Source organism: Monodelphis domestica, chromosome 6 (assembly GCF_027887165.1).
Source record: "Monodelphis domestica isolate mMonDom1 chromosome 6, mMonDom1.pri, whole genome shotgun sequence".
NCBI classification, from domain to species: Eukaryota; Metazoa; Chordata; class Mammalia; order Didelphimorphia; family Didelphidae; genus Monodelphis; species Monodelphis domestica.
Window position 1 is genome coordinate 75,881,586 of NC_077232.1, and position 16,365 is coordinate 75,897,950.

Sequence of the window (16,365 nt, forward strand, 5' to 3'; positions counted from 1 at the left end):
TGGGCCACATGTGGCCCCCTGAGGCCATTTATCCGGCCCCCACTGCACTTCCAGAAGGGGCACCTCTTTCATTGTTGGTCAGTGAGAGGAGCACTGTGTGTGGAGGCATCGCAAAGTATTATGTGGCTGTACAATGGAAGATGTCAGCATGGTGAGTGGCCATCTGGGGGAGGGGATTCCACACTGTATATACTGCTACCTGGGGATTTGTTTGTAGTTTTTTTTAATAGTCCAGCCCTCCAATAGTCTGGGGGACAGTGACCTGGACCCCTGTGTAAAAAGTTTGAGGACCCCTGGCTTAGGGTCTCACCACAGACTTAAGTGGCCAGATACACCATAGGCTACCTTATGCTGGGGGCTCAGAGCCTTACAGTAGGCTTGTGCTAGAGCTCTGAACCTGGCTCTTCTGACAATAATTTTGTTTTTTCATTTTAGAGTCAGTAAATAAAAATTTATTAAGCACCTACTATGTGTCTTATTACAACCAGAAAATTAACAAAGATGATGAAAAACAGGAATATTTACTGTTTGAAGAGTCATAGAAAGACAGGCACACTAATCAGTCAACAAGTATTTTATTAAGTGCCTCCATGACAGACACTATACTAGGTCAATGTTCACCTTCTTTTTCTCTTTTTCCCTTCTCCCTATTTGCCCCTCCTTTCAACCTAGGCCTGCCTTGGATTTTTCCCACCAGCCAGCATTATGTCACTATTGTGTTTCTGGGTGCCCTGACCAGCCAGCCTTGCTTTGTTTAGACCTTATTTCAGGGCTTTGTAGTTATCTTAGTTGCTAACAAGTTTGGAGAAGACTCAACCACTTTAGAGAAGGGAAATATAGTTTCTTTTAGAAATAACTTTTTCTTTAGACTTTCTTGACTGTTGGTTTTGTTGTCTTGTTATGGACAGATCTGTTGGTGTGTGTTGTATAGGATAACATTTTTTAAGCATTAAGACATTAGTAGGGATGATGATGCCAAACATGGGCTATTTGCGTTTTATACTATTTTTCTTTCTATTCATTTTGTTGAACTAGTGACTCAGAAATGCTCCAAAACTGTCGATTGTTAAACATGAATATTTCCTTGGCTAACTGATGAAATTAAAATACCACCTTTTTAACAGTTAAATAGTTTGATCAACACTTTTAAAATTCTATAGTATAGACCAGGTGTAATAAAAATTACAAAACATAGATCTCACAGAGGAAGGAAACCCACCAATATTATCAATATAGAGCTTTATGTTTGAGGACTAAACCTCTGATTCCATTAATATGGAGAACTCCCAGGAAGGAAACTAACTCCCTTTCTTAATGCAGACTGGCAACTGCTATGCAATATAGAGTTGCACTGAGAAATTAAGTAGTACACCAAGGTTCTTCCAGTCACTTGAACTAAGGTTCACTCTCTAACTGGTCTGATACTCAGTTTCTCAGCTATATACCAACAACAGTACACAAATAGGCTTATGTACTAAATAATGGGGGGAAATGTGTCTCCAATAGGAATTCTGAATATACAAAATGGTTAATTTTAAGTGGTTATCCATATTTTTATGAATCATCATATAACAGTACAACTAATTCATTATTACATGTATCCACATATACTATAGATCAGATGATGTTTCTTCAAAATGAAAAACACACAGAAAGTCTGTAAGGTAAGCCTATAATGTAAAACCTAAGCTGTTATCTGGACAATAAAAGCCTCTTTCCCTAAGGCTAATACTTTAAGGGAGTATAATTTTACTCTGCACAAAGGTTTTTAAAAAAAGAAATTTGCTTTTGTAAGAAATATGGAAAAAATTCTTTATTCAATGATACTATCCACTTAATTATAGCATCAAAAAAGGTATAACACTCAATTGCTAATAGTTAATAGATAATAATGGACAAATGTTGATAGAGGGATCCACCTGAAAATTAATGGAAAACAATCACCACAAAGCCACACTCATCTTGCTACTGTGTTTCCTCCAAGAAGATTAGATCCTATAAAAAAGAATAAGCATATATGAAGTATATCCATCTGTCTACATCCAAATGCATTTTAGATAATAAGTATACATAAAAACACAGATTCACTTAAAGCATGTTTGGAACTTTATGTAGTTGAAGAGAATAGAAATAAAAGAAGTTTCTATGAATTCGAATAAACATTCTCTCTAGGAAAGTATAGGAAAAACTCTGGAACATGCATTTTAAAAATTCAGATTTCCCTTTCCTAAGGCACAGTAGAAAACCAAAGTATTTTTTTAAAAAAGACTTTCATGAAGAATCAATAATGTATTTTTTAGCTCCATTATCTGCATGAAGGATTAAAAATACCATTTCTATGAAAATTCATGTTTTTTTAACTGATAGCTTAGCTTTCTTTAAAATAAATTCTCTCATAAATACAACTCTTAAATGTAAGTGAATTAATATTCTATCTTACAAGAACTAAAGTACTTTCCTAGTTAATTAATTTTTTAAATTAGATCATTCACTTGCCTAAACATTGCCTCTGTAGAAGATTGGATATGCTAATTGGCTGTCTTGGCACTGAGGATTGAGATGGAGGAGGTGTAAACTGAGGAATTCTGAAGCCAGAAGAATCCCATGTTCCTGTTCTACTTTGCAAGGAGGATGACAGAACATGTCCATTATAAGGAATTTGTGATGGTGGAGTCCTATGAACACAACGCAATATAACCATTAACATATTTCTTTTAACAACATCATCTTCAGCTATTGCTTATGAATATTAACAATGAAATAAATGTAGGGAACCCAAATCTTTTGTCTGTTTTTAAATGTTACTTTTGCCAGCAGATTTACCTTCCTCACATTTTAAAAGTTTAATATGACATTATTTATATGAGTGCATAATTTATCTACAGATAATAAACAGACATATAAAATTACTATTAACACACATGTTATTACATTAAGATACAGGAAATTAGTTTTAAAAAAGAAAATATTTCTTTTACTAATGATGCACATAAACTAGGAGGCATATTATATGAAAATCTGAGGCACAGAAGAATGTGCTAAAAGTTATCTCACAAATAACAGAAAGTTTGTCCCCTTGTAATAGGGGACAAGAACTGGGCCTATGATTTCAGTGACAGAGAATTCCCCAATGAGGAAATCCCCTCTAATAAAGCAAAGTCTGTATCTTCTCTGCAACTTTCAGACTTAAAAAATTGCCTAGATCACTGAATGGTTAAGTAATTTACTGTCCAGGGTCTTAAATCAGACAATTAAAAATCAATCAGCTTGATCATTTTCTTCTTATTCTCAAATAAATATATAACACAGTACCATAACATCACAATAAACTTTTAAAGATTAGAATAAGAATGTGAAACTTTTATACCTCTGTAGAGGGAGATAACTGAATTCTGAGTTTATTCATATGTTGATAAAAAGTAGAAAACCAAAAAGAAAAGAAAGCACATGTACCATTTGGGAAGACAAGATATTAAATATTATATAAAAGTGATGTTCAGGGTTGGAAGAGACCTCAGAGGCCATCAAGTTCAATCTACATCTGAGATCCCCTTTACAACATCCTCAAACAAAAGGATATAAGTTTTTGTTTAGAGGATACATTATCCCCAGCAGCCTATTCCACTTTTAGGGAGTTCTTAAGTGTTATGAAGTTTTTCTTTACATTCAGCTGTTATTTATAAATTTGATCTTATTGAGATATTAATATTGATGACCAGTTGATACTGATAGACTAATGCTGTTGGGGAACTCTGGTTGAAGGTGGCTGATAAATTTGCTGGATACAGCTTAATCCAACATTATTTATTATTCACTATCAGGAGAGGCAGGGACAGGATAAAGGAGGTAGAGATAAAGCAGGAAAACTCATCCTAATTCTAAGATTTCTAAATATAACCCCAAACTCCACTGTCCCACAAGGGACAGCTTCATGTTCATCGGGGTGAATTTATACTGATCTATTCTTACTAGCTAAAGATTAAATGTATTTAACTAAAGCTATTCTAATAGATGATCTTAAATTTGTATACTTCTCCTTAAATTATGTATAAAATTTACCAGCTTCCTCAAACTAATTGTCAACTAATGATAGCTGGGATTGGTCTCTTCTCATAGCAGGGTGCCTGAAACTGATGCGGCTCAAGGGCACCCCCTTTGGCCACTTTTCTCTCTCTCTCAGAGAAAAAAAAAACAAAAACCACTCACTTCAATCTTCTTTTGATGAAAAGATGTTTCTTGACTTTTCCAAAGTTAACTCTTAATAAAATCCTTCAGAGATTTATCAGAGCCAACTCTCCAGCCACCTACTCCAAGCAAGGAAGCTCCAGAGTCATCAGTTCTCTAAATGTCTTTCCTATCATGCAATTCTCTTAAAGTCACCCACAGATAATTCTTTCCTTCTCTGCTTAAAGGAGCCAAGGTAAAATGTAAAAATCTTTCTCTACTCTAAATCCTTACTTCTAACTAGGTTAATTAGCTAATTAAATTCTTATCCTATCACAACCTAATAATAATCCTCCGAAATTTCAATCCATTGGTCCTAGTTGTTCTCTCTAAAGCCAGGCAGAACAAATCTAATCCCTTCTTGAAGCATCACGTGTGTGTCCCTTATGGTTTCTGTTTTCCAAGTTCTGTGTCATCAAATCCTCGCATGTGAAGTTCAGGATCATTCACTGAGCTTTCTGGTTTCCAGCAGGGGTTGCTCCAATTTATCAAAGTCCAAACTAAATATGCCATGCAGAATATAAGATGGTGTGTGAGGTCAGGGCAGAATAAAGAGAAGCTAACATTTTCCAAGGCCTGGTCAGCATAGCTCTTTCACTAAAGTGCTTTTTTTGCCCCTCTTTTACATTATTATCTCACAAAGAGCTTAAAGTTCACCAAGATCTTTTATTTATTTATTTAGAAGCTTTTTTGATAGTTACATGATTCATAATTCCCTCCCCCTCCCCACCTTCCCTCCCTGCTCCTGGAGCTGACACAAAATTCCACTGGGTTATATACATGTATCATTGTTCAATACCTATTTCCATGTTATTCATATTTGCAGTAGAGTGATTCTTTAACATCAAAACCCCAATCATATTCCCCACTGAACCACATGACTGATCCTATGTTTTTCTTCTGCATTTCTACTCCCACAGTTCTTTCTCTGGATGTGGACAGTGTTCTTTCTCCCAAGTTCCTCTGGATTGTCCCAAATTGTTGTATCACTGCTAGGAGAGAAGTCCATTGCATTCAATTGTACCACAATGTATCAAGTCTCTGTGTCCAATGGTCTCCTGGTTCTGCTCCTTTCACTCTGCATCAGTTCCTGGAGGTCTTTCTAGTTCACATGGAATTGTTCCAGTTCTTTATTCCTTTCAGCACAACACCAAACTCTGTTTTACACAAACTGCTCTCAGGCTATTCATTTCTCATTTTGTCCTCATGAAGTTAATTTTTAGGAATACAAGTGAGGATATTCCATTTGTCCTTAATAAATATTATAATTTATTAATATTCAATGCAACCTTCTCATCTGTTGAATTAATTGGGATCTGGCCTCTTTCCCTCAATGTGACTGTCCTTCCCAGTTTCATACCATCTGTGAATATGTATAGCTCCCAAGAGAACAATGAGACTTGCTCATACCCTTGAAAGCTGAATTTGGCTTGCTTCTAATTGTTCTCATTCCTATATGACTAAAAGGGGCAAATGAAATTTAACAGTGATGAGTGCAAAGCCCCAGATCCAGATTTTAAATAAATATGTACAAAATGTGAGCAGGCATGGCTAGACTACAGACAAAGCTGGCCCAGCTTCACCAAGAACAAGTGAAGCAATCAAGTAAGCACTGATTAAGTACCTGTTCTGTGCTAGTCAGTCATGCCAGCCTAACCATCCTTCCTGTTTTTGATAGTGTTATTAGACTGACAGAAAAAAAAGAATCCTGGCAGCAGAATTCACCTAGATTTTAACAAAGCCTTTGGCAGAACTCTTATGTCCTTTTCTCTGGAAAAGATGGAGATGTGCAGGATATTTGACAGTAAAACTGAGTAGTTTGATTATTGGGAGAATGGCCTAACCTAAAAGGTCATTATTAATGGTCAATTTCATATCATCAATATAATGTGGAGCTGGAAGAGACCTCTGAAGTCATTGTTTTCTCTTCTCCCCTTCACAGTTGAGGACTTACTCATCCAAAGTCACAGAGGCAGCAAGTAGGGAGGAGAGGTAGTATGTGAACCCAATTCCTCTCCAAACTCAGTGCCTTTTCCCCATACCACATAGGTCCAGCCCATCCAAAAATGGGAACAAAAAATAAGAAATAAAAGTAACAAATATAAAGTCTATCCAGGAATGCTGATTTAATTCAATTTAATTCATATCCTATATGAGATATCCTAAGGGATATCCTGGCCTTAAGCCAGGAGGACCTGGATTCCAATCATGCCTCTGTCACCTATTGGTTGTGAGATCTGGGGTAAAGTCCCTTTCTCTTCTCAGTACTTCAGGAGCATTTCTGTAGGCAGAGTCAAATTAAGTCTCCTGACTATAATGTGCACATGACTTAATTGTAATCATCTTTACTTCTAGTTACTTCTATACTACAGTTACATATATAAATATAGTTATTCTAGTTCTATCTGTCTCACACACACACACACACACACACACACACACACACACACACACACGGGTTTCTAAGACAATATGCTTCTATAGGAATCCTCAGGGACAGTTCAGTGGCTCCTATTTCTTCTTGTGTTTGACAGCCCTGCTCCAGACAGCTCTAAGATTTTAAGTGGTAGAGAAGAAGAGTGTTTACAGAGGCAGAGGGCATCTTCTTATCTGTGAATTCTGCCTACCAATGAAATCCTTGACCTATCTCTAGGAAGCAAACATTGTGCTAAACTTGAGAAATACAAGGACAGAGGATAAACAACAAACATGCTCTCAAGGAACTTATAATTTAATGAGAAGGACACAATAACTATGTTACAGTGAAGAAAAGAGAGTGGCTAAAAAAAGTGGAAGTAAAAAAAAACCTATCAGAAATCTAATAAGAGAGCCCTGTAAACTGGAAAGGGAGGGAAAGATTCATAGAAAAGGGCACATCTGAGTGGAATCTTAAAGGGAGAGTGAGGGGAACAGTGGGAAAATAAGAGGAGGGGGAAGTTCATTCCAGACTTGGGAAAAGATGTAAATAAAAGTTTGGAGACAGGAGAGGAAGGTCAGAATAAGAGCTGGAGAACATTCTGGTTCCATATTTTACATATGGGGAGAGAAATAGGACTAGATAAAACTGGATAGGTAGCCAGTCTTCTGTGTTCTCCAAGATTGCATATCCCGTTGAGGGAGAGAACATATTTGTGTATAAAAACAGACCAAACAAAGACGAAGTATTTTGAAGGCCAGGGCCTCCATAGCAGTGCTAGAGATCTCCCAAAGCAGATGGTGTCTAAGCTGAGTTTTGAAAGAAGTAAAGAACTCTAAGCAGCAAAATTAAGGAGTGAGTATATTCTAGGAATGGGAGAAAAGCAGTTAAAAGGCAGAGAGATGGGACACAAAACCAGAGTATTAACATGAGATAATATAAGGCTGATTTGATTTTCACTAAAGAGAGTAGGCAGTGCAATCATTTAACAGGTTGCAATGGGAGATGAGGGCCATATTGTGAAGGGCTTTTAAAAACCAAAGGATTTTATATTTGATTCTAGATGAAAATGGAGCTGAGTTACAAAAAACAATATTTCCAAAGTGGATGGAATATCTTTATTGATTGAGCTATCAAACCTAATGGTACCAAAAAACAAATAAAGGAAAGAAAGAATCAGGATCAGAATCATAGTTCTGGATGAATTGAAATTTTAAATGAGCAAAGGTGCTCAACTTCCATGTTTACTTTGAAAAGCTTTTTAATCTTTCTAATTTCCTAAGATGCCACAATGGAAATTCTTATTTTGATACATTTTTTTGATGATTACACACATAATAAAAATATTCCTCATTCAGCATAGTGGACCTTAAAGTTACAAGATAATGATTCCATATTTCTTTATATATATATATATATTATTATATATATATATATAAACCCTTACCTTCTGTCTTGGAATCAATACTGTGTATTGGTTCCAAGGCAGAAGAGTGCTAAGGGCTAGGCAATGGGGGTCAAGTGACTTGCCCAGGGTTACATAGCTGGGAAGTATCTGGGAAGCCAGATTTGAACCTAGGACCTCCTGTCTCTAGGCATGGCTCTCAATCCACTGAGTTACCTCACTGTCCCCTCCATATTTCTTAACACCATAAGAATCAACAAATAAAACTAGATATTACAATATATTCAATAAAGAAAAATATAGAATAAACAATTTCCTAACAATTAATCCATTACCAGATAACATTAACTATATAGCATATCTTCCTTCTTAAAACCATACTGTACACATAAATCAACATACAGACCTTGATATGGTATTCTGACTTGCAGTAAGTCCAACTAGCTGGGGCCCTCTGTAAGAAACACTTCCTGTGGAAAAATGTTTTAAAATATTATACTTTTTGCTTCAATAAGGCACTTCTTAGGAAAATAAACAATTTGTTCTGGGTCTACTTCAGTTTTTTCATTTTTTCCTCATAAAACTTACTTAATACATTAATGTTTGAAACACATTTTTTTTGCCCCACAATGTACAAACATCCAACTCCTAAGGCAAACATACAGTTGAATGTATTTAAATAGGCATGAACTGTGCATATACACATGTATTAAGAACATATGTATATATGCATCCATTCAGAAAATCTGAGGTCAAGTCCTGGCTCTCTTGCTTTAGAAAATGTAAAGCTTATAGATACAGTGTGGTATTGGAGAATTACATGTGAAATCACTAGAATTAGTTTCAAAATTTAACTCTGCTATTTTCTATATAAATGACCTCAGGTTTAGTCCTATCCTTCTCAAGGCCTTAGTTTTTTATCTGTTAAATAAGAAGGTACAGCTAATAAATCGGTGCTCCCTCCTAGCTCTAAATAATCTTATTCTAAGATCTCTGATCCTGTTCTTACACTACTATCTTACAAGGTTGTTGTGAGAAGCAACTAAAATAATATCCATGAGGCATTTACAAACTTGTAAAGGGCTTTACCACAAGCTATTTTTTTTTGTTTTTATCTGAATCTGAAATTTCAATAGTGTAGTTGTTTGTAAACAAACATAGCACTACCACCACCACAAAGGGATTTTTGATGGTCCAAAGGAGGTCATGCTAAAAATTCTTTAATGGATTCTTAAACAGTAAACAATTATCCAATGATGTTACAATATAGTATATATTTGTGATAACAATGTGCATGTTCGAAGCATTGTAGGTTTCTGCAGTGATCTAAAACAATCACATAAGCACATCATAAGCACAACAACTTTGGTGTTCTTGTAGCAATTTATCAAATCCTGACCACTCTGAAACTTAATGTGTTCTTACAGTTTCCCAAATATATTATCAAATTGTTTCCAAAACATCATAAGGATTTGATAAATTTGATACAAACTGACACCCAAAAGATGGTCCAAAGCATGTGCATGACCTCTTTTGCATCCTGTACACTCACCTTTATTCCCCACGACCCGTAGTAGGGCCATATCAGTTGTGAAATCACAAAAACTATGATTGTTGTATTTGTGCATTACAAACCATCTTAAAACCATCATGGATCAACACAACACAACACAAAGCTTGGCAGAAACAGACCTAACTGCCTCTCACTGCAGTAATAAGGCTGTTTTTCAATTTAAACTTATTCTCTGTTTATGTTACTATTTTTTTCTATCTAGATAGTGATATTGATACGTCTTTCATTAGAATTTTTGTGAGAATATAACATGTGGCAGTGATAGAAGAGAAAAAGGTTAAAACTGGAGAGATTCTTTTCTTATGAAGGTAAAGTACATATATAACTGAACTTTGGGTACATTTATCACTTTATACAATATTTATCATTAACCAGTAGAAAAGTAAATCCTTTATATTGTAACTAACTGCTCATTTTTGTGGACTAATTAAGTCATATATTCTAGAGGCCATGCTCACTTAACAGTAGTGTTTAATTACAGAAGTGTCCTGATAACTACCTATTGGAATGGCATAGTTGCTAGTAGGAATACACATTTACATCAATTGTAATGGCCTGGAATTAATATGTATTTTTTTTTTAAAACCCTTACCTTCCGTCTTGGAGTCAATACTGTGTATTGGCTCCAAGGCAGAAGAGTGGTAAGGGCTAGGCAATGGGGGTCAAGTGACTTGCCCAGGGTCACACAGCTGGGAAGTGTCTGAGGCCAGATTTGAACCTAGGACCTCCCGTCTCTAGGGCTAGCTCTCAATCCACTAAGCTACCCAGCTGCCCCCGAATTAATATGTATTTAACAAGGATTGAATATAAAGACTGAAATTTTATAGGAATATTTTACTTTTATTTTTTAGTTTATAACAGTCCCCACAGATTGCTAGATAGAAAGTAGAAGTGTATGAAAAAAATGCTGAAAGTGTCTCTGATAAAGGTCTCATATCTCAATATATACAGAACTGAATCAAATCTATAGGAATATAAGTCATTCCTCAAATGATAAATGGTCAAAGGCTATGAACAGAGAGTTCAAAGGAAGAAATCAAAACTATCCATAGTCATATGAAAAAAAATGCTCTAAATTAGTACTGATTAGAGAAATGCAAATTAAAACAACTCTGAGGTGACACCTCACACCTACCAGACTGACTAGTAAGGCAGAAAAGGAAAGTGATAAAAGTTGGAGGAGATGTAGGAAAATTGACATATTAATGCATTATTGGTAGAGTTGTGAACTGATACAACCATTCAAAGAATGAAGGGTAGTCTGGAGCTATGGCCAAAGGGCTATAAAATTATGCATACCCTTTGACCTAGCAATATTACTATTAGATGTGTATCCAAAAGAGATCCAACAAAAGAAGAAAGGACCTATGTATACAAAAATATAGCAGTATTTTTTGTGGTGGCAAAAAATTGGAAATTGAAGGGATATTCAGCAATTAGGGAATGACTAAACAGGTTGTGGTATATGATTGTGATGGAATACTATTGTGCTTTAAGAATGCTGAGCAGGATGATTTCAGAAAAAACCTAGAAAGACTTGCATGACTGATACAAAGTGAAGCTAGTAGAACCAGAACACTATACATAGTCACAGCAATATTGTATGATGATTGACTGTGAATTATGTAGCTATTCTTAGCAATACAATGATCTAAGACAGCTCTGAAGGACTTATGATGAAAAATAATTTCCACCTCCAGAGAATGAACTGATGACGTGTGAATGCATATTGAAGCATACTATTCTTCACAATATTTTCTTAATGGTTTTTTAATATGTTTTCTTCTACAACATGATTAATATGGAAATGTGTGCATGATATCACATGTGTATCTTCTATCAAATTGCTTACCATTTCAGGGAGGGGGAAAGGAAGGAGGGAGAGAATTTGGAACTCTAAATTTTAGAAAACTATGTTAAAATTGTCTTTACATGTAACTGGGAAAAACAAAAAATATATTTTTAAATTTATCATTAATTTATTGAAATGAGCTAATAAAACCCCTTTTATTCCAAAAAGACTATTATTAATGATAATAATAAAATACTAAGAACGTAAAGAAACTCTCAGATAATTAGAGTATAACACATTTTTACATATGATATTGATCCATACAAATTTAATTTTTAATTGATGCAAACTGAAAAATCATGATCTCTCAACTGTTTTGAATGAATAAGTTGCAAAAAGACTAAGCAGAAAAAAATCAGAACCATGTGGAAATAGAGCAATATACTATATTAGTAGTCTCTTGGTAACCAAGGATAACGATTGTCTTTGTGCGTTTTCATCTATGGTGTATAGGAATATTTTACTTTTATTTTTAAGTTTATAACAGTCCGCATGGATTGCTAGATAGAAAGTAGAAGTGTATGAAAAAAATGCTGAGAGTGTCTCTGATAAAGGTCTCATATCTCAATATATACAGAACTGAGTGTGCAGAAAGACACTTGTGCGTGAAGGAGATTTAAGTGGAAAAGTCGTTGCACAGAGACAGTCCCACTCTCTCGGCACTGGAAGCCTGGCTCCAGTGGCACGAAAAATCATTACACCTGGAGACTTCCTCAGCTGCATTGGATGGCCGTGTTGTCTTTTGTGCTCCAACACACCCTAAGCACTCCACAGTGCTTTGCTGCGTCGCCATCTCAGCTGTTGAACCTTCTTATTGGTTTCTTCCATCTGTTCAACCGAAGCAGTCTTCACATGCTGGGTGAGCAAAGCCTTGGTTCACCAGGGGTCTATGACCCGATGGCTACCCTCACAAGGTTTAGCTGGCCTGTCGAAGCCATTGCCCGGGGTGTGGCCGCTGCCGCATGATAGCAGCTACTGGGAGCCACAAGTGAGAGCTGGGTGTCAGGTGAGGGTCAGAGGCTGGAGAGCTGCCCTAAGCTCTCCACAAATAAATGTGTCGGTATGCAGTTTCAATGAAACTGCATACCGACACATTTATTTGATTATTTTTAAAAACTACTCTTTTGGGGAAGCTAGATGGTTTCCTGGATAGAAAGCCAGGACTAGAGACAGGAGGTCAAACTGATTTTAGATACTTCCTAACTTTGTGACCCTGGGCGAGTTATGTAACCCCAATTGCCTAGCCCTTACCACTCTTCTGCCTTGGAACCAATACTTAGTATGGATTCCAAGAAAGAAGGGAAGATATTTTATTATTTTTTTAATACTGTGTCAAACTGTGAAATGGTTTTTCAAATGTTAAATATAAAAAAGTGACTCATCCTAAGACGTTTTCTATAATTAAATCCAGTTAACATAGTTGATAAGAATATATTAATATAAAATAATTATTTTTTTCTTGTTTACACCTGGTTTATTCTTTTATTTAATTAACTTAATGCAGAGTCCAGGTAAGCTTAACTCATACAGGTAAGCTTAACTCATACATAAATTAAGAAACTGAGTCCAGGAAAAAGAAGGCTTTCTTTTTATCCCCAAAGGACACATCAGTGGCACTCAAGTCTAGAATTTAGGTTATTTGGCTCTCATTCAGTGCTCCACATAGTATGCTATTAAGTTAGGCCACCCAGCAAAAATCTTTCCTGGGCCAGGAAAAGATGGATGGTGTAAAAAATTAAATTTAAATCTCAGTGGTTAAATGTTGATGTTGACAATGATGATGCTGATGTTGATGACATAGATGTTGTTGATGATGATGACGAAGAGGATGGTGATGTTGATAATGTTGATGTTGTTGATGTTGATGATGATGACATTGATGTTGATGATTTTGTTGGTAATTATATTGATGTTGTTGTTGATGATGGTAATGTTGATAAGGTTGCTGTTGATGATGTCATTGATGATGATGATGATGTTGTTGTTGATAATGTTGTTGATGATGATGATAATTGAATTTAGAGTTGGAAGTTTTCCTTCCGTTTGAATGTTTCTGACCCTTCCCACTGTAATAATTAAAATTTTCTTGGAGACTATCTTCAACTTCTTTCATCCTTCCATTGTATTGGTCTTCTCCCCACCTCCCCCCATGAACTTCTTTGTGCAATATATATTTACCCCATTTTATCTCCTTTCCCATTTCTCTTAGTATTATCCTCTTTTTTACCTGTATTTTTTACACATTTTTCGACATATCATCCTATACAATTTGTCACTGTATCCTCTTAGTATACTTCTTCTACCTACCCTAATGATAACAATTTTTAAGAGTTACCAATATCTTTTTTTACAGGAATACAAATCATTTGAACTTATTGGGTCCCTTAAAAAAGTTGGGTTCCCCCCCCCCTTCCTTAATTATCTTTTGGTGATTCTCTTCAGTTCTGTGCTTGGGCATCGAATTTTCTATTTAAGTCAGATCTTGCCTTTAGGAATGCTTGGAAGTCTTCTATTTTATTAAATGACCATACTTTTCCCTCCAATAATATAATCAGTTTTTCTGGGTAGTTGATTCTTGGTTGTGAACTCAGTTCCCTTGCTTTCCAGAATATCATATTCTACACCTTTCAGTCCTTCAATGTGGATACAGCCAGGTCCTGTGTTATCTTAACTGTGGTTCCATGATATCTGAATGATTTCTTCTTAGCAGCTTGTAGTATCTTTTCCTTGGTCTGGTAGTTCTTGAATTTGGCTATAACATTCCTGGGCATTGTCAATTGGGGATTAAATGCAGGAGGTGATCTGTGGATTCTTTCAATCTCCACTTTCCCCTCTTCTTCCCAAGAATATTGGGGCAATTTTCTTGGATAATTTCCTGTAGAATGATGTTCAAGCTTTTTCTTTTGTCATGTTTTTCCAGTAGCCCAATAATTCTTAAACTGTCTCTTCTGGATATATTTTCTAGATCGGTCATTTTATCAATGAGGTGTTTCACATTTTCCTCAATTTTTCATTCTTTTGATTTTGTTTTATAGATTCTTGCTGCCTTGTGAAGTCATTTGCTTCTAGTTTTTAAAGACTGAATTTCATTCCTGGTTTTTTGATCATTCTTCTCCTTCTGGTCTGTTTTTCTTTGTAAGTTTTTCACTTTGCCCTGTTTTCAAGCTGGTCAATTCTGGCTTTCAAGACATTATTACTTTGTTTTAGTTCATGTGCCTCTATTTCCAGATGACTTATCTTGCTTTTTAAGTTCTTTTCCCAATTGTCTTCAGCCTCTCTTAATTGTTTTTCAAATTGTGTTTTGAGTTTTTTTCAAAGCCTGAGTCCAATTTGCTGGAGTTTCTGTGTTTTTGCTTGGTGTTCCTTGGTCTTCCTCTGTTCCATTTTCTCTTTGTTCATTATCTGGATAGAAGCTGTTGATTGATTTTTTCTTTTTCTGTTGTTTACTCATGTTTTTTCCTTCTTTGTCCCCTGTCATTGGCTGTAATCTTGCTCCTCTGATTATTTGCTGAATCTGTGGGGTTTGGGCTATTCTATCCTGAAGTAGCTTCTTCTCTGCTCTGCTGATTGATTAGATTAGGCTGATGGAGTATTAATGAGCCCTGAGGTCAGATTTTTCCCAGCTGGTAGCAGAACCTGAAGGTGTAGAGGCTGAAGGGAGCTGATTCCCCCTATTATCAAGGTATTCTGTCTACTTGCAGCCTTTGCCCTGGTATCCAAGTCAGCAGGATTCTTCCGAGGGCTCTGAGCACATAGTCACAGTTGGTGGGGGGAAGGGTGTTGGAGATTGAGCTTACCTATCCTCTGAAGGCTTTTTATCTGCCCTATTGATAGACTAGATTAAGCAGGGGAAGATCTGATCTATATGGAGCCGGATGTTCACTGAGGCCAAAACCTCAAGAAGTGGAGGCCCAAGATGGAAAGTAGTGGCTGTGACTAGGCTACCCTCCCCTCTGTTCCTCTCCTCCAACTGCCTCCCTACTGGCTGTGGTTAGAGCCCTGAGCCTGGTGCAGCTGTGGCAGCAAGACATTCCCTCTAGGCTGGAGCCCTCACCCTGAGATTCCAGCAACCACCATAAAATATTTAAAAGAATGCTTAAAGATGTGTTAATGAAGAATGTCAAAATACTCATTTGGATTCAGCATATTAAAACTGGAAAATTAGTAAAGTCAAAAGATGTCATCATTCCAAAATACACAAGGTTGTTTGAGATACATGAATTACATTGAGAGCAATAGAGAGGAAATACAAAAAGAAACTAGGTGGATGAGTAGGTAAAGAGCCAAACCTGAAGATGGGAGGTCTTAGGTTCAAATTTGGCCTCTGACTTGTTCTAGCTGTGTATTCAGGGCAAGTCACTTAACCCCAATTGCTTAGCCCCTACTGCTACTAGAGGCAGCTAGGGGATTCAGTGGATGAGAGTCAGGCCTAGAGATGGGGAAGTCCTAGATTCAAATATGGCTTTAGACACTCCCCAGTTGTGTGACTCTGGGCAAGTCACTAAATTCACATTACTTATTGATTCTAAAATGGAAGGTAAGGGTTAAAAAAAAGGAAATATAATGAAGAATACATTAAGTTTGGTTCCTCATTCTTTGGAAATACTGAATGTCTAAGATCACAATGTACAATTTGTGGAATTCTTGCATATAGCAGCTCAAAATCTTTTCTTCTGTCTTAAAATTTACAATTAAAAGATGAAAGCAATGTTGATAAGCCTCTTGGTTTTTTCAAGTGGAAATAACAAGATTTCAAAATACACAATATTGATTTATTTTTGTGACTTAAAACAAGCAGAAAAAGCAACTGAAAACACATTTATTAAGTTATTAAATAGCAAAAAAAAAGGAAGCTCATACTATTAAAGAAAAATTTAATGCTAATGTATGCCAAA

At 36.0% G+C, this 16,365-nt stretch overlaps 1 protein-coding gene across 1 annotated transcript in view; it reads right to left on the reverse strand.

Moving 5' to 3' along the window:
- Window positions 1–407: 407 nt before the first annotated feature.
- RNF212 (ring finger protein 212) overlaps window positions 408–16,365 on the reverse strand; it is a 75,012-nt gene continuing 59,054 nt past the window's right edge. Inside the window, exons 10-12 of the mRNA XM_007496872.3 lie at window positions 8,452–8,515; window positions 2,497–2,675; window positions 408–1,995 (exon numbers count right to left, since the gene is read on the reverse strand). Coding sequence (XP_007496934.2) covers window positions 1,958–1,995; window positions 2,497–2,675; window positions 8,452–8,515 — 281 coding nt within the window. The 3' untranslated portion in view covers window positions 408–1,957. The remainder of the gene's footprint in view (window positions 1,996–2,496; window positions 2,676–8,451; window positions 8,516–16,365) is intronic.